This window comes from Chinchilla lanigera, unplaced genomic scaffold (genome assembly GCF_000276665.1).
Source record: "Chinchilla lanigera isolate Chin_1 unplaced genomic scaffold, ChiLan1.0 scaffold00118, whole genome shotgun sequence".
Taxonomy (NCBI): Eukaryota; Metazoa; Chordata; class Mammalia; order Rodentia; family Chinchillidae; genus Chinchilla; species Chinchilla lanigera.
Window position 1 is genome coordinate 2,403,639 of NW_004955519.1, and position 18,238 is coordinate 2,421,876.

General features: G+C 38.5%; 1 protein-coding gene across 1 annotated transcript in view; it reads right to left on the bottom strand.

Moving 5' to 3' along the window:
- Window positions 1-12,083: 12,083 nt before the first annotated feature.
- The window catches only part of Ca5b (carbonic anhydrase VB, mitochondrial), a 39,331-nt gene continuing 33,176 nt past the window's right edge, over window positions 12,084-18,238 (bottom strand). The window contains exon 8 of the mRNA XM_005409159.2: window positions 12,084-13,259. Within this exon, the coding sequence (XP_005409216.1) occupies window positions 13,080-13,259 (180 nt within the window). The 3' untranslated portion in view covers window positions 12,084-13,079. The remainder of the gene's footprint in view (window positions 13,260-18,238) is intronic.

Sequence of the window (18,238 nt, forward strand, 5' to 3'; positions counted from 1 at the left end):
AGTTTCCTGACTTGGCTAAGTTCTTCTTATCTCCAAATTAAAATCACTAATGTACCCCATTAATAAACTGCCCCTACTTCTTCCAATTCCTCCTCCAAGATCTTTCAGTTTGAAGATCAAGGCTACATAAAGCATCACCCATCTCCCTCTTACTGAGACTTAGCAACACGTCTGCCTTCTCCCTTGATGTCCAATACGCAGTACCACAAAAAGAAAAAAAAAGGTTCTTATGATAAAGATTGAGTAAAATAGCCCAAGCTATATATGCCTGGCAACGACAAAAACAATTGCTGTCATGTCATCATTGCCATCATCACTGGTGTAAAAGCTTCCTGACCACCCATCCTTCCCCAAGAATCACGGTACATTCTCGGCACAAGTCTTCTACCTTTATAGTGCTTATCACACTGTAGTGCGTATATTGCCTTCCCTGGTACGCTTCTTGCACTAAATCTTAGAAAATTTTTTTGTAAAGTTAAAGAGAAAAAAATAAAACAAAATTTGAAAAGAAGATAATAGGAGGGTAACAATGGTTAATACAATCTGTATTAACTGTTATCTTTAAATTAGTTACTCAGAGTACAAGATATCAGCATTTAATATTAGCACAAAACTTTCTTTTCAATGAACTAAGAGAAATTAGTAGTATAACTATCTTGTTTATATATTTTTTCTCTTCCCTTTACTCTTTTCTCCATTCCTCCATCCCAGTTTCTCTTTCCTTTGGAAGTTTCTTTCTATTTTATAATATCTATTGTACATTTTGGATCTTATTTACTCTTTCAGCTTCTCACACTAGGGAAAAAATATGATGTTTACACACGTGCATCCGCTTTATTTCACTTTTGAGTATGGTCTCAAGTTGTATCCATTTACCTATAAAAGTCTCCAGTTTATCCTTGTTTATGGCTGAGTACTACTCCATTGTATGAAAAGACCGCATCTTTTTTGTCCATTCCTTGGTTGATGGGCAGTTGGGTTGTTTCCAAGATCTAGTTACTACAAATCATGCTGCTGTAAACATGGGTGCACGTATATCACTGTGTATGATGTTTTCAGTTCTTCTGGGAAAATACCCACCAGGGGAATAGCTGCATCAAATGGGACCTCCAATCCTACTTTATTGAAGAATCTCCACAGTAGTTGCACCAGCCTACACTCCCACCAACAATGGAAAAGGATTCCTTTTTCCCCACAGCCCCTCCAGCATTTGTTATTGGTTGATTTCTTGATAACAGCCATTATTTCTGGGGTGAGAAGGAATCTCAGTATTGCACCACTTGAATGGCCAGTGATGTTGAACATTTTTTCATATATTTATTTGCGTTTGTATTTCTTCATCTGAGAAGCATGTTTTCATCTCAGATAAGCATTATTGGATTGGGTCTTTAAATTTGGGAGGTCTGGGGCTGGGGGTTTACCTCAGCAGCAAAGGGCCTGCCTGGCAAGCGCAAGGTCATGAGTTCGATTCCTGGTACCAGAAGAAAAATAAAACAAATAAATTTGGGAGGTCTAATTTTTTTGAGTTCTTTTTATGTTCTCAACAGTAATCCCTTTTCTGAGGAACAGATGGCAAACATATTTTCCCACATTGTGGGTATTCTCTTCACTCTGTCGCTGGTTTTTCTTGTTGTGCAAAAGGTTTTTAATAAGATGAGATCCCAGATTCTTTGGGATAGTTCCTGTGCGATCAGAGTTTTACTCATAAAGTCTTTGCTGACACCAGGGTCTTCAAGAGTTTTACCTATTGTATCTTCCAGCAGATTTAATGTTTCTGTTCTAATGTTTAGATCCTTGATCCATTTCAAATTTAGTTTAGTGCATGGTGAAAATATGGGTCCAATTTTAATCTTTGGCATGTGCAGAGCCAGTTTTTTTTTTTAATTAAAGAGGCTATCTGGGGCTGGGGATTTAGCTCAGCGGCAAAGCGCCTGCCTGGCAAGCGCAAGGTCGTGAGTTCGGTTCCCGGTACCGGAGAAAAACCAAAAAAAAAAAAAAAAAAAAAAAAAAAGGCTATCTTTCTTCCAGTGAATGTGTTTGGCACCTTTGTGAAAGATAAGGTGGCTGAATATTTCTGGAGCTGTTTCTACATCTTCTAATCTGTTCCACTGATCTTCAGGTCTGGTTTTTGCCAGTACTACACTGTTTTTATCACAGTAGCACTACAGTATAATTTCAAGTCAGGGATTGTGATGCCCCCTGACTTGCATTTGTTGCCTAGAATTGCCATTGCTATTCCACGTTTCTTCTGGTTCCAAATGAATTTTAGGATGGTCTTTTTTTCTAATTCTATGAGATATGCTGTTGGAATTTTGATCAGAATTGCATTAAATCTGTATAACAGTTTTGGAAGTATGGCCATTTACACTGTATTGGTTCTTCCTACCCAACAGCAAAGGATATCTTTCCAATTCTGATAACCTCTTTAAACTCCTTTCTCAGAGTACCATAGTTTTCAATGTAGAGTTCTTTTATATCCTTTGTTATTAGGTATTTCATTTCTTTGGATGCTATTGTGAAAGGTGTGGTTTCCGTAATTTCTCTCTCAATGAGTTTATTATTCATGTACAAGAAGGCTATTGATTTTTGAGTGTTGACTTTGTATCCAGCTATGCTCCTGAATTTGGTAATTAAATGTAATAGTTTTTTAGTGGAGCATTTGGGGTCTTCAATATACAGTATCATGTCATCTGAAAATAATGATAATTTAACTTCTTCCTTTCCTATCGTTATTCCTTTTATTTCTTTCTCTTCTCTAATTAGTCTGGCTTAAGTTTCCAGGACCATGTTGAATAAGTGTGGAGACAGTGGACATCCTTGTCTTGTTCCTGATTTTAGAGAGAAAGATTTCAGTTTTTGTCCATTTAGTATGACGTTGGCTATTGGCTTGTCAGAGATGGCTTTTATCAGATTGAGATAAAGACCATCTATTCCAGTTTTCTGTGGAGTTTTTATCATGAAGGGGTGCTCGACTTTGTCAAAAGCTTTTTCCGCATCTATTGAGATGATCACGATATTTGTCCTTGGCTCCCTTAATATGGTGTATTACATTCATTGATTTACATATATTGAACCATCCCTTCATCCCTGGGATGAATCCCACTTGGTCATGCTGTATGATCTTCTTGATAATTTGCTGCATTCTGTTTGCCAGTATCTTATTGAGGATTTTTGCATCTATGTTAATTAGGGAGATTGGCCTGTACTTCTCTTTCCTAGCTGGGTCCTTCTCCACTTTTGGTATCAGGGTAATGCTTACTTCCAGGAATGAATTTGAGAGTACTGCTTCCCTTTCAATGGCATTAAAGAATTTGAGAAGTAGTGTTGTTAGGTCTTCTCTTACTTTCTTGTACAATTCAGCAGTAAATCTGTCAGGGCCTGGATGTTTCTTTGTTGGTAGGTTTTTAATTACATCTTCAATTTCATTGGTTGATATTGGTTTATTTAGGATTTTTTAATATCATATTCATTCAGCTTTGGTAATCCATGTGTACCTAGATATCTGTCCATTTCTTCTCCATTTTCCACTTCATTAGAATACAAGTTTTCAAAGTAAGTATAGATGATCTTCTGGATTTCTGCAGGGTCTGCTGTGACTTCATTCCTAATTGTACGGATTTGACTATTTCCTTTTTTTCATAAGCTTGGACAAGTGTTTGTTGATTGTATTTGATCTTTCAAACAACCAACTCTTGGATTCATTGATTCCTTCTATTGTTTTTCTAGTCTCCACTAAATTCATTTCTGCTCTGATCTGTATAATTTCCTTCCTCATATGAGCTTTTGGCTTAGCCTGCTCTTCTTTTTCTAGAAGATTGAGGTTCACCATTAAGTTATTTGCCCTTGCTCTGTATTCCTGATCTGAGTGTTTGCTGGTATAAATTTTCCTCTTAGGACTGCTTTCATTGTGTCCCATAAGTTCTAATATGTTGCATTGTCTTTATCATTTAACTGTAGAAACTATCTAATTTCTTCTTTAATTTCATCTGTGACCCACTGCTTGTTCAGGAGGGTGCTTTTTAATTTCCATGTGTTTATGAAGTTCTTGTGATTTCTCTTGCCACTGATTTCTAATTTCATTGCAGTATGGTCTGATAATATGCATGGGATAATTTCAATTCCTTTGCATTTGCTTAAGCATGTTCTATGAGCTAGTATGTGATCTATTTTGAAAAACACCCCATGTGCATCTGAGAAGAATATGTATTCAGATGTTATGGGGTGGAACACACTGTAGACATCTACTAAGGCCATTTGTTCAAAAGTTTGGTTCAGTTCTAATATTTCATTATTGATTTTTTTGTCTAGTTAATCTGTCTTTTTGTGACAGTGGGGAATTGACATTCCCCCAGTACAATTATATTAGTGCTTATTTGCTTTTTCATGCTTCTAAATATTTGCTTTATATAGTTGCATGCACTGGTATTTGTCACATATATATTTATGATTGTTATCTCTTCCTCTTGGATTGTTCCTTTTACAAGGATGTAGTGACCTTTATGTCTGTTAATCAGTCTTGGCTTGAAATTCACTTTGTCTGAAAATAGAATAGCTACCCCTGCCTTTTTCTGGGTTCCTGTTGCATGGAGTATTGTTTTTCATCCTTTGACTTTCAGTCTATGATTTTTTTTATTAAATGTGTTTCTTTTTTGTTGTTGTTTATTTTTCTTCCGGTACCAGGAATCAAACTCATGACCTTGCGCTTGCCAGGTATGCGCTTTTGCTGCTGAGCTCAGTCCCCAGCTCCCTAAATGTGTTTCTTGTATGCAGAATATTGTTAGATCTTGCTTCTTGATCCATTCTGCCAGTCTATGCCTTTTGATTGGTGAATTGAGATCATTAACATTGATGATTATAACTGATATGCATTGGTTTGTCTTTGTCATGTTATTTTCTTGTTGCTGGCTCCCCCTCTTTTTTCTTTCCCCTCTGTCTGTTTAATTGTTTGCCTTGCCTGGTAAATACCTTCTGTTGGCATTCATGGAATTGTAGTCCTTGTTATCTCTTTCTAAAATGTCCTTCAAAATATTTTGGAGTGTGGGTTTGATGGTCATAAATTTCTTCAGATGTTCATTATCATGGAAGTATCTTATTTCTCCATCAGTTTTGAAAGATAGTTTTGTAGGGTACATCAATCTGGGTTGAAGGTTGTTTTCCTTTAGAACCTGAAATACTTTACTCCAAGCTCTCCTTGACTTGAGGGTTTGTGCTGAGAAGTCAGCTGTGATTCTGATGGGCTTTCCTTTATATGTGATTTGTTTCTTTTTCCTAACAGCTTTAAACATTCTATTCTTGTGTTGAATTTCTGGAATCTTGACTATTATATGCCTGGCTGTAGAGTTTTTTTGGTCTGGGTCAATTGGAGTTCTATATGCCTCACTTCTCTGTAGGTCAGATTCTTTTTCTCTGCCTGTGAAGTTTTCTGCCACGATGTCTGTGAATAGTTTTTTTAATATCATTTGTGCTCTGTCCTGCTTTTTCACTGACCCCAGGCAATCTTAAGTTATTTTTCTTTGCCTCATCTAGCAGCTGCTGGATGGATTTCTCATGGTCCCTTGCTACTTTTAAGAAATCTTTCTTTTCATGATTGCTGACCACAAGCATGTCTTCTATATCTGAGATCCTGTCCTCTCATTGGCTTAATCTGCTGTGGATACTTTCAATGGAATTTTTATTCTCGTAGTCATCTGCTTGAATCTGCCTTATGGATTCAATTTTTTTTCCAAGGCTGAGCATTCATGACTTCTATAATTTTCTTTAGCTCTTCTATTTTTTTGTCTATATCTGCTCTAGAGTCATCATGGACACAATCTCTGCAGTTATCTGAGAAATTATTTCTGATTTGATGGTTTTCTACAGCCTGATTCAATTGCTCGTTGTTGCCACTTCAGAGAAGCCAGGTGGGTGGCTTTCAGACTGTCCCATCTCATTGGCCCCTGGGTTTGGCTGTGGTGAGCCGGATGTCTGGGGTCCCATTTTAAGTGTCTTCTCATTTTCTTTTGTTTTCTTTAGTTTAATTCCTGGGGTGATGCTTGTAAATTGCCTAAGGTGGGTTCCTTTATTGCTAGTATTTAGAATCTTTAGGAAATGAGTACTTCTCCAAGGTATCCTCCAGGTGTAGCTGGATTTTGAGTTTTGAGTCTCTTGCAAGATCCTACTTCTTCAGTTTGTTGGGGATGAAAAGTTACTACTTGTTTGGCCCAGCGCCTGGTTCTTTGGCACTCTGCTATAGTATTTTCTGTGACCCTTAGTCAATCTCAATCTTTGAAAACCAGGAAGAGTAGCTGTTTAGAACAATTATGTCGGGGCTGGGGATTTAGCTCAGCGGCAAAGCACCTGCCTGGCAAGCGCAAGGTCGTGAGTTTGGTTCCTGGTACCGGAGAAAAACCAAAAAAAAAAAAAAAAAAAAAAAAAAAAGAACAATTATGTCACTTTTGACTATAGTAGTAGCATCAGCAATGACAATAGCATCAAACATAGCCTAGAAAATGACAAACTAAACTAACTATTAATTTGCCACCTTTAACTGTATGAACTACATTTGTGGTTATATGATAAAATCTAAAACAAATTGGAAAATTATATGCAGTATACAAGTCCTTAATATGTCAATTTTGCCCTCAGGGTTAAAATTTAAAATGGGTTAGAGAGAAAATAAAGAAGTGGAGAAAAGCTGGGCATGGTGGCACACACGTGTAATCCCAGCACTCAGGAGGCTGAGGCAGGAGGATCACTGTGAGTTTGAGACCAGCCTAGGCTACAAAGTGAGCTCAAGGCCAGTTTGAATTGCATAGTGAGACCCTGTCTCAAAAAAACAAACAAAAAAAAAAAGTAGAAGAAGAAGAAGAGATTAGAAGTAAGGCTGGAGAACAAAGGGGGATCACTCTAACTTCAGGGATACTGGTGCAGAAGACTAGAGGGGAAGACAGTAGGAAGACATTTAATAAAAACAGGAGAACCACAACCATGAAAAGTTTAGAGGCCATGTTCTCATTCATAAAAGCAAGATCAAACAATGAAGGAGAACAAAACAAAAACCAAAAATAAATAAAAGCAAAACCACTACAACAAAAAACAAACAAGAGAGAAAGAGAAAAGAAAAAAAGAAATAATTCCATTTCCAAGTATGTCTCTGCTGTCATTGGTAGACAACATGTGGAAACAGAGTCCCAATCCATGTTGATTTATCCCAAGTAGCAGCCTTTTGGAGGGGTAATGGATAATCCCAAGTAGCAGCCTTTTGGAGGGGTAATGGATAATCTCAGCCAGGCTGTACCTTCTGGCAGAGACCAGACTCATTCAACCTGCAGTTGTCAGTGCACATTCTGTGGGCCTGGGAGCTGCTAGATAGAGCCAGCAGCCAGCCTAAGGTTCTGAGTTCAATTGCTCCCTCTCCAAAATGGCTCCCAACCAATTGCTGTCTTACTCAGGAAGACTGAGCCCTCAGCACTCACCACCAGCTAGTGTAGTCCTTCATATCCACTGCTCCCCTTCACTGCTACATCTCTCCTTGGAAGCCTCTGGGGTCCCCAGCAGTCACCGTGTCTGCAGGTTTGAATTGCTCCTCTCAAGTGGTTCCCAACTCAGGGAGAAGGCACTGCCCACTACCTTCTTCTTCTTTGTTGAAGTTTCTCTCTTCACTCTCTGTGGGCTTCAGTTCACACCTTAGATCCTTCCTGGGTCCAGGGGACGCACTTCCCTCCTTCTCATCTTTCTCATGTTGCTATATTCCAGCATCTGGACAGTGACTCTCAGAGAGGCTCTTTCTCTGCTGCTTACTACTCTACCATCTTGGTGCTCCTGTCAACCTTAGAATTTTTGAAGCTGAAAATTTAGCATAGTCCCAAACTACAAAAAGCCATGGGTGGCACAGAATGCTGTAGCTGTGTAGGTCACTGATGTTGCTGGTCCCCATGACTATGCCAGGACTTATACTGAAGACTTGCTGCTGCCTGGAATTTGGATTGCTGTAACATTTCTTAGGAATCAGATCAGAATTTCACTCAGAATAGTAAGTAAGGATATCTTCTAGGAAGATACTCCTAAATAAAAAAAACACAAATGTAGACTTTGTTTTATTATAATTTAAAACCAAATATAAACCTCCTTTTATAGGAGGTAGACATTTATTTCAGCAGTTAACCACTGAATTCATTTTCATGAACAGGTTTGAATTGCTTAAGTTAATTTCATTACAGGAAAAATGCTAAAAGCAAAAAAAAAAAAAAAAAAAAATGCTAAGAGCCAATTCCACTTCCAAACTATAATTACTATCATTTGAATTCAATAAGAAAAGACTAAACTTTTCAGGAGTGGATGCTTCATTTTAGAATAGCCATCTTTGCTCTAAGTTACATGTAGGTCCATTCTCTGGGTGACCTTGAACTAACCCAGTTTTCCCACATTTCTTGCTCAGAGTTCTCAAGAATGACTAGAATATACTGAGAATGCAGTGTCCTGACATAGGGAGTGTTATGGTTTAGATGTACAAGGTCCCCCAAAAGTTTCATATGTTCTAAGGTGGGGCTTTTGGAATGTGATTGGATCATGGGAACTCTAACTTGCTCAGTGGATTAATCCATTAATGCAATCACAATGTGATGCTATTTTGGGGAGATAATGGAAATTTAGGACCCAGTTGAAAGAAATTGAGTCATAGGGGAATTTCCTCTGCCATGCCCTCTGCCATGTCTCTGTCTCATCCCAGGCTCAAAAGCAATGGAGCCCAAATAAACGTTTCCTCCTTTAAGCTGTTACTCTCAGATGTTTTATCACAACTCCTCAAACTATCACAGTGAGGAACGGCCTGAGACAGCCTGGACCTTGTTCCCGGCACCACCTTGGAAATGTACCTTCTTGAATTAGAGGGAAACTGCCCTGAACAGCCAGACTTTATTCTACTCTCCCCTGGAAACAGGATGGCCTTTGAAGCCCAATCAGACCTGTAGCGCTGAGGTGCAAAACCTGGGGAGGGCTATTTTTGGGGTCCCATAGGCTATGTTCTGACAGGGGCCACATGGTCAATCTCTATCCATCTTGGGGCAGCTGTTTTGAGTGTTGGGGGGCCAACTCATAAATGAACCTAGGCTGCTTTTGTCCCTTGCTGCCTGTATGTAAATAATACATCTGCTTCATGTAACTTGTTGTGTAGTCTGTCTCACTGAAGCCAGACAATTGGGGACCAGTGCACAGTGAACCTTCACACCATGTAGCCCTGGGAAGACAGGGGCTGGGAGCTTACCCTGTATAGCGATGTCAGCAGAGGTGAACTATAGAGGGTTGGCTGGTTCTTCCCATTACTGCTTCTCTAGTAAGTCCTTTATGAGTTTTCCAGTTGCTTTCCGATCTGCATGTTAAGGGGTACCTCACTAATTTTATAGACATATACCAAAACAAATAGGAATGAAAAGTCATTTGAGAACAACTAATATTGTAAAGAAAGAGATTTATTGATCTAGTATTATTTAATAAAGATGAGCAGCATTTTCAACCCAAAAGTCTTTCTCAAGATGTAGGAGAAATCTTAGGCCCATTTTCTGCTTGTGTGTTCACACAGGCATCACTTTTGACTTTATGTTTAGGATGGCTATCACTTTGAAGGCATAAAACATAAAAAGTTTCTTGCAAAAGTGTACAAGTAACCAAGATATTTACAGTGCCTTTTGGAGGGTCATATGACAAAAGCATGACAGAAGGGACCGGAAGCTCAAGGCAGTTTCCGTAACATCTGCAGGGAAAGTGACCAAGAATTTGCCATGCAAACCAGGACATAGTTGACAGGGAAAGAGGCTCCATTATAATTACACCAGAATAGCAGCTATAAGTAAATCAGAAACAGCAAACCAGGAAACGGTCACCTTATGAATATATCCTTCATACCTCTAAGGTAGAAGAGCAAGTTAATCATTGGTTTTTGCTCCTATCTGGAAGACTCCCTACTACAGAGCTTTATAATAAGAGTTTGCAAGAGACTGTATGAAAACCCTGGGACCCTGGAAAATGCATATTTTGTGTGTTTACCCTTTGAAAGGTAACTAAGGTTTGACAAAGATTAATTGCATGCAATAACTTTTTTTTGGCTTTTATTTTCTTCTTTAGTGCTGGGGATCAAATCCAGGGCCTTAGAAAATGTAAGCCAAGTGCTCATTTTCTTTACTAGTCATCTGTCAGTGGACATTTAGGTTGTTTCCAACTCTTAGATATTGTGAATAATGCTGTTATGAACATGTATGTGCAAATATCTCTGTGAGATCCAGCTTTGAAATCTTTTGGATATCTACCCAGAGGCTGGATTGCTAGACCATATGGTAATTCTGTTTTTAGTTCTCTGAAGAACCTCCAAACTTATTTCTATAATGGCTGTACCATTGTATATGCCCAACCACAGAGCACAACTTTTCCACATCCTGTACACTTGTTATTTTCTGTTCTGATGGCAGCCATCATGATTGGCGTGAAGAGATATCCCCTTGAGGTTTTGATTTGCATTTCCCCAACAATTAGTGCATCTTTCATGTACTTCTTGGTTCCTTGCATGTATTCTTTGGAGTTCACTTTTAAATTGGGTTATTTGGTTTGTTGTTATTGTTGTTCTTGGGTTACAGAAGCCCTTTATATATTCTGGATAATAATCCCTTATCAAGTGTGTTATTTGCAATTATTTTCTCCCATTCTGTAGGCTGCCTTTTCACTTTGTTAACTGCTTTCTTTGATAAGCAGAAGTTTGAAATGTGAGGTACTCCCATTTCCATCTTAATCATCTTTAAATGTACATACAGTTCAATACTGTTAGGTATATTCATCCAACCCTATCTTGTAGACTAGATGACCAGCATATTAATAAGATTCTTCTAGTTTTTGATGAAGTATTGCATCTGAACACAAGCTTAGAGGCAGCTGCAAACATTCTAAGATATATATAAGCAAACATAATAGTGACATAGATTCCACCAAACATGTGAATTAGCTATATTTTAGATTTCAGCTGTCTGACAAGTTCCTCTTCCTGTCACTGTAACAAAAATCTTCTAAGCCACTGTATAAATTGGGAGATTTAAAGTGAACATTTGCCTTATGTGATGGTTAATCTTGGCTGTCAACTTGACTGGATTGAGAAATGCCTAGAAAACTAGTAAAGCACACTTCTGGGTCAATCTGTGATGTGTGCCCAGAGACAATTGGCATGTGGGACACGAATGTGGGTGGCACCATCCTTAGGCTCAGGATGCAGATAGAATAAAAGCAGAAGGACAAAGCCCTCCAGAATAGGCTCTGTCCCTCTTTTTCTGCATACTGTCTGCCATAAGGTGAGCAGCTTTTCACCGCAACCCCCATCCACCATGGTGTTTCTGCCTCACCACAGGCCTGAAGCAATGGAATGGGCTGATCATGGACTGAAACCTCTGAAACCACAAGCCCAAACAAATCTTTCCTCATTTAAATTGCTACTCTCAGGTGTTTTGTTACTGCAACGAAAAGCTAACTGGCACATCTTGAAAAAAAAAAAAAACCTTGACTATTTAGAAGCAAATAAAGTTCAGAAAGTTTCATTTCTGGCAGTCTTAGGGATTAAACCCAGGATGTCACACATGCTAGGCAGGTACTCTGCCACTGAGCTACGTCTGTAGCCCAAGTTTATTCAGCTTTACAGGGAAGCTCAGATTGCTTGTCACTGTGGAAGTATTATAACTATATTCTATGTAACAGTGTACAAATAATGCAAAATAATACTATAAAGGCAGGCTATTAGATTACTACTCCATTGCAGAATAGTTCTGTAAATGTACCATGAAAGAATTCTGTTCTAGGCATTTTAAGCATTTTCTTTAATATGTTCTGAATATGGTTTCTATGTGATCAAGTCATTAAGTAAAATATCTGATCTTCAGAAATGTAAGAGGATTTCTTGGCTATCAACTTGACTGGATTGAGAAATGCCTAGAAAATTAGTAAAGCACACTTCTGGGTGAATCTGTGATAGTGTGCCCAGAGACACTAGTAAAATCCTTGTTTTCTCATGATTACAAAACATATTTTCTACATTATAAATTGGTAATAAGTAAGCACATCATGTACTAGTTATGTCAACTAAAAAGTGGAGCAAACATATTTATTGAGGAACCCTAATAAAAGAATATACATTCCCATTTTGAAAGAAAGTACACCTAAAACCATGGTCAGTCTTCAGCCAGAAAGGACCAGTCTGGGCCCTATGGCCATTTCTAAAAGGCCGCTGTTCTATGTGATCAGTGTCTCTACCTCTACCATTTATTAAACATTTTGAATATAATCCCTACTTATAACTCTATGGGACTATTGACTGGGAAATATAAAAAGAATGCTCAAAAATGTCAGACATAAAAAGACATTACAGTTACCAATAAGTTGCTGTAAAAGAAACTTGTACCTCTTGCTGATATTTTAGTGATAAGTACTATTATCAACCAAAGAAAGAATCTGTTTACCAAATAGATTTTTCAAAGATTTATAAAGCGCTTTCATGCCAATAAATGCACATCTAACCTATGAATGACATGTTAATACCTGAAGCCCAAAATGATGGTAACTAAGAGTGACACTAAGACTCTAAGGCTGTGAGAGCCTGATCAAAACCGGAAAATTGTTAAATAAAAATTACAGGAGGCCATTGTTTTAAACTGAGCTGCTGTACTAGGCTGCAGCAGACCAGGCTCAAACTCAAAATGGAATCACTCATACCAAATAAAGTTCCACTTTACCAAACAGAAACTAAATTACTTATCTGACCTTCTCAAAAAGCAAGATTAGAGAGATGACAGCCAACTTTCCCAAACGGGCCAGTTTCAATTGGCAATAGTAATGAAGTCCTCTCTGCCTTAATCCTCACAAACAAATGGTCACCTAAAGTAGCCTGATGTTAGCCAATCAGTTATTTTCCAATTGTTCCTGTCTCCCTGTTCCAGCCTTACAAGGGTAGTGACTTGGAAATGTCAAAAAAGAATTATATATTCTATAAATATTATTAGTGCAGGTATTTAAAATAGTTTAAACAATGTTTTAAAAAGCTAAAAGAAGCAAAATATTGCCTAGGTACGGACACCTTAGGGGGTCACTTGGCTGGCCGATGGCTTGGGTTTCGCTTGTATGTTCAGCACATAGTCATGGCGGAAGGACGAGCGAACAGTGCGATTCATCAGGGGCTGAAGGGGGCGAAAGTTGTCCACCATTTTTTTCTCTTTTTCTCCCTCAGAAGTGAAGAGTAGGGTCCGAAATTGCTCAAGCTAGAAATAGAAACAGAAAAACATAAATAATTTCAGTAGAAAACCAGCTTTACCTCATGAATCAATTGCTTTCATTTTTATGATTCTGAAACATTTGTCTCAAATTGCATTCAGAAAGAAAACTTATTTCTGGGTAAGATGCCTTCACTCTTGACAAGGAATGAAATGCCGTGTTGTTACCATCCTTGTGTGGGAAGGAGGGCAGCAGGAGGTGAAGAAACCAGTTAGGCAGTTGGGATCAGAAGACAAGAGGAAGGCCCTGTCCCCCACATATTAGTCATTTACCAGGGGCTAGTCACTTCATCTGTGATTCTTGGGACCTCTTTGTTTTTGTTTATTTGCTTTCATTTTTTTGTGATGGGGGTCTCACTATGTAGTCCAGACTGGCCTTGAACTCACTAGGTAGCCCAGGCTAGCCTGGAACTTGAGGCGATCCTCCTGCTTCAACCTCCTGGGTGTTAGGATTCCAGGTGGATGCCACCACGCTCAGCTTCAGGACCACAGATTCAAATGAGCAAAATAACCAGTTAATAAAGGGCAGGTCTGATACAAATAGTAATCATGTAAAAACTTTTAAAAAATAATTTAACAGAATCATTAACATAAAAATGTATAATTGCTCGCTGCACCTGGGCATTGTAGACAAAGCAGTGTACGTAGATTTCTTTCTCTTTTTTTAATGTTTCTTTTGTAAGTGATTTTTTTTTTTGAGACAGGGGCTCCCTATGCAGTTCCCACTGGCTTTGAACCCACTACAGACCCCAGACTGGCCTCAAAGTCACTGTAATCCTCCTGCCTCAGCCTTCTGAGTAGTGGCATTACAAGCCTGCTCCACCAGGCCCTGCTCTTTGATTTCTTAACTGGCAGTGAGATGTCCCACACTGGTTCTGTCCAGTGGAATTTTCTGTAATGATGGCAGTCTCCTGCACATGGTCCACTGTAGTAATCCCAGGCCACACATGGCTACTGAGCACTTGAAATGTGGCCAGTATGATTGAGAAACTGAATTTTCTTTCTTTCTTTTTTTTTTTTTTTTAATCTTTTTGAGACAGGGTCTCACTATGCAGTTCAGGCTGGCCTTGAGCTCACTTGTAGCCCAGGCTGGTCTTGAACTCGCAACGATCCTCCTGCCTCAGCCTCCTGAGTGCTGGGATTACAGGCATGCACCACCACACCCGGCGAGAAACTGAATTTTCAAACTAAATATATTTATATTAAAATAGAAATGCCATATGTCGCTAGTGGCTATCGTACTGGATAGCACGGTTCATTACACAAGGAGCAACCCCAAAATAACAAGGGCTTATTCTCTGATGTGGTAATAACCTTTCGGCTTTCTTAGCAACCATTTTATAGAACACTTTACTTCAAGCCAGCTAGAAAATCTGTTCACGTTTCTCATCATTCATTGTGGTTGACTACAGCGAGAGAGGACAGCCTGGAGCACGCTGGACAAGGATGTGACAGTTTGTTTGGAGCAAGAACTTCAAGCCAAGTAGAGCTTAAGAGACAGGACTATGACCAGAGGTTGCACCACACACAGTGCTTGTAGTTGCAAGTTACATATAGGCCCTCATTAATTAGGAAGCTGGATAAGGAATAAATGTTTATTTTTATTCAATTACTTGCAAAACATTAGGAATAGCCCACGTGCCAATAAAAAAACCACATGAACTCTATAAAATAGACTAGTATATAGCCATTAAAAATGATATTGAGGAGCCAGGCATGGCGGCATACAGCTGCAATCCTAGCACTCGGGAGGCTGAGGTAGGAGGATTGCTGAGTTCGAGGCCAACCTGGGCTACATAGTGAATTCAAGATCCGCATGAACTACAGAGCAAGACCCTATTTCAAAACAAAAGAATAAACAAACAAACAGATATTGAAGATAATGTTTATCATCTATAAAATGTTCTGACATCACTAAGTGAAAAGATCAGCAAAATGATATTTATGGAGTAATCCCATTTTTGTAAAAAGACCAGAAAGATTTGCTCAAGCAATGAGTAACATTTAGTGCTAAGATTATAGGCAAGTAGGACTATAGATTACATTTTAGAGGTTACATTTTTTTCTTCCTGAATTTTCTGTGTTGAAATTTTACTTGAAAATTCTTCACATGGGCCACTGATTGTCTGATATATTAGCTCTATTGAATTTTCGGTGTTATGTCTTTTTTTTTTTTTTTCCAGTAAGGGGGATTGAACCCAGGACCTTCCCACTGAATTAATCTCTGGCCTTTTTTAATTTTTATTTTGAGATTTTTATTTTTATTTCATTAACTCACTAAATTGCCCAGGCTGGGCTTGAATTTATGATCCTCCTGCCTCAGCCTCCTAGAGTGCTGGGATTACCGGTGTGTACTACCACACCCAGGTTGTTTTGTCAGTTTTTAAATATGAAGAATAGAGCAGGCTAAACGTGCAGGCCACAAAGCCTAGGCTTATGGGCAGTCAAGCTCTGGATTTTTGCCATTTGTTTGTGGTAGTTTTCATCACACAGAATTAAAAACATACGTAGTCTAATTTACTAGTTTTCTTATAGACTTCTGGTATTGTTTTATAGTTAGAACTTCTATTTGAAGACATGAGCGAATTTTCCTAAATTATCCTAGGACTTTTATGATAGTATTTTTTACTTTTAATATGTCTAGAATATATTCTTGGGTAAAGTCTCAAGGCTGGATCCAACATTTTCCCGTAGATCTGCTCAGTTGTTCCTCAGCAGCACTTACTGAATGTCCCCACTGAGCTGAGATGCTGCCTATTATTGTAAAATAGATTCTCATACGGATTTGTATATGCTTTTGAACTCACTATTTCCTTCCTGTCATGGCTTATTTGTTTATGTATGGTACCAGGGTTTGAACCTAGAGCCTCATGCATGCTAGGCAAGCACTCTGTAACTGAGCTACATCCCTATCCTGGTGGTGGCTGATTTTCTATGTTAACTTGGCTGGGCCAGGGATGCCCAGATAGTTGGTTAAACATGATCTGTGGATGTGTTTGTGAGAGTGTTTCCCAAAGAGATTAGGATTTGAATGGACACACTGAGTAAAGCAGAATGCCTTTCCCAATGGAGTGGGCATTACAACTCCACTGCATAGAACAAAAAGATCACTACCATGCTTCCCTCCATCTCTTTATCCACGTGCCAGTATCATGGCATTTAGTTACTGAAGTTTTACAGCCTTAGCAAGCTTACCATTCCTCATTTTCTCTTTTAAAATTTGCCTTGGCTATTCATGCTTATTTGTTGTTACTCGGGTTTAGAAGTAACATATCTATTTAAAATTCTAAAAGCCAGGCGTGGTGGCACACGCCTGTAATCCCAGCACTCGGGAGGCTGAAGCAGGAGGATCACTGCAAGTTCAAGGCCAGCCTGGGCTACAAAGTGAGCTTAAGGCCAGTCTTAATTGCACAGAGAAACCCTGTCTCAAAAAGACAAAAAAAAAAAATTGTATTGATATATTTATTGGAACTACATTAAATCTATGGAGAATAAACCATTCTTGGAGAGTAACAGCTTAAGGAGAACTGATATCAAAGGTGTCTTTATGGTGTCTTCTTATCCAATAATATGGGGTGAGTTTTATTAATTTAAGTCTTCTTTTGTATCCTTCTGGAATATTTTAAATTTTCGTATTAACTTTCCTTGGTTAAGCTCATTCCAAAGTATTTTACACTTTTGTTTTATTATGACCAGGATTTTTTCTTCCATTATATCATTGGACCATTAATCAATTGTGATGTGAATATATCAAACATATTTATTTCTACAAACTAACATTGTACTTCAGTAATTACCAAAATATCTTCTTTTTCTAGTAGTTTTTCTTATTGTTTCCTGCATTTATTTTTTACTTTATAGTCTGACTGTATTGGCTACTTCCAGAACATAATTGGTGGGGGGGTTGAGGCAGGATCTCACTATGTATTTCAGGATGGCCTTGAACTCACTATGTAGCTCAGGCTGGCCTCAAACTCATGGTGATCCTCCTGCCTCAGTCTCCCGAGTGGTGGGATTACAGTTTTGTGCCACCATGCCTGGTGTAATAATTTTTTTCTTTTTAAGAGATGGGCTCTCCCTATATTGCCCAGGCTGCCCCTGAACTCCTGGGCTCAAGTGATCCTCCTGCCTCAGCCTTCTGAGTATCTGGAACTACAGATGCATGCTGCCACACTCATTTAATTCCAAGCATAGTTTAATATGGTAATGACACTTTCTATATTAAGCATATTTAGTTGGTCCATTGTATCCTGGGTTTCACATCTGTGGGTTTCCCCAACTATGGCTCAAAAATATTGGGAAAAAAAGTGCATCTATACTGAACATAAAGATATTTTTTCGTGTCCTCTTTTCCTAAGCAATACATTATAACAACTAGTTACATAGAATTTACATTGTATTAGCTATTATAAGTAATCTAGAGAAGATTTTAAAATATATAGGAGAATATAAATGTTATATACAAATACAAAGCCATTTCATATGAGGTCCTTGAGCATCTGCAGGTTTCGGTATCCCTGTGGGGTCCTGCAGCCAGTCCTCCAGATACCAAGGGATGACTATATTTCCTTTTGAACTGAGGTCAATCTCTTATATTAAAAAGTCTCTATTTATCTTTAATTTATTAAATTTTTAAAACCTGAATAGAGAATTTTTGCAAATGGCTTTCAAAAATCTATGGAAATGTCAGGCACAGTGGTGCACACCTGTAATCCAAGTTAGTCAGGAGGCCAAGGCAGTGAGATCACAACTTCAGAGCCAGCCTGGGCAACTTAGCTGGAGGCTGCCTCAAAAAATAAAAAGGGCTGAAGATATATAGCTCCATGGTACCGTTTCCCTAAGTTTGACCCCCAGTATCAAGAGAAAAATCATCTATGGCAATGACAGTATGTTTTTAGTTAGAGTCACTGGTACAATGAATATTAATCACATTATTAATTGTGAGCCACCTTTCTTGCATTACTAGA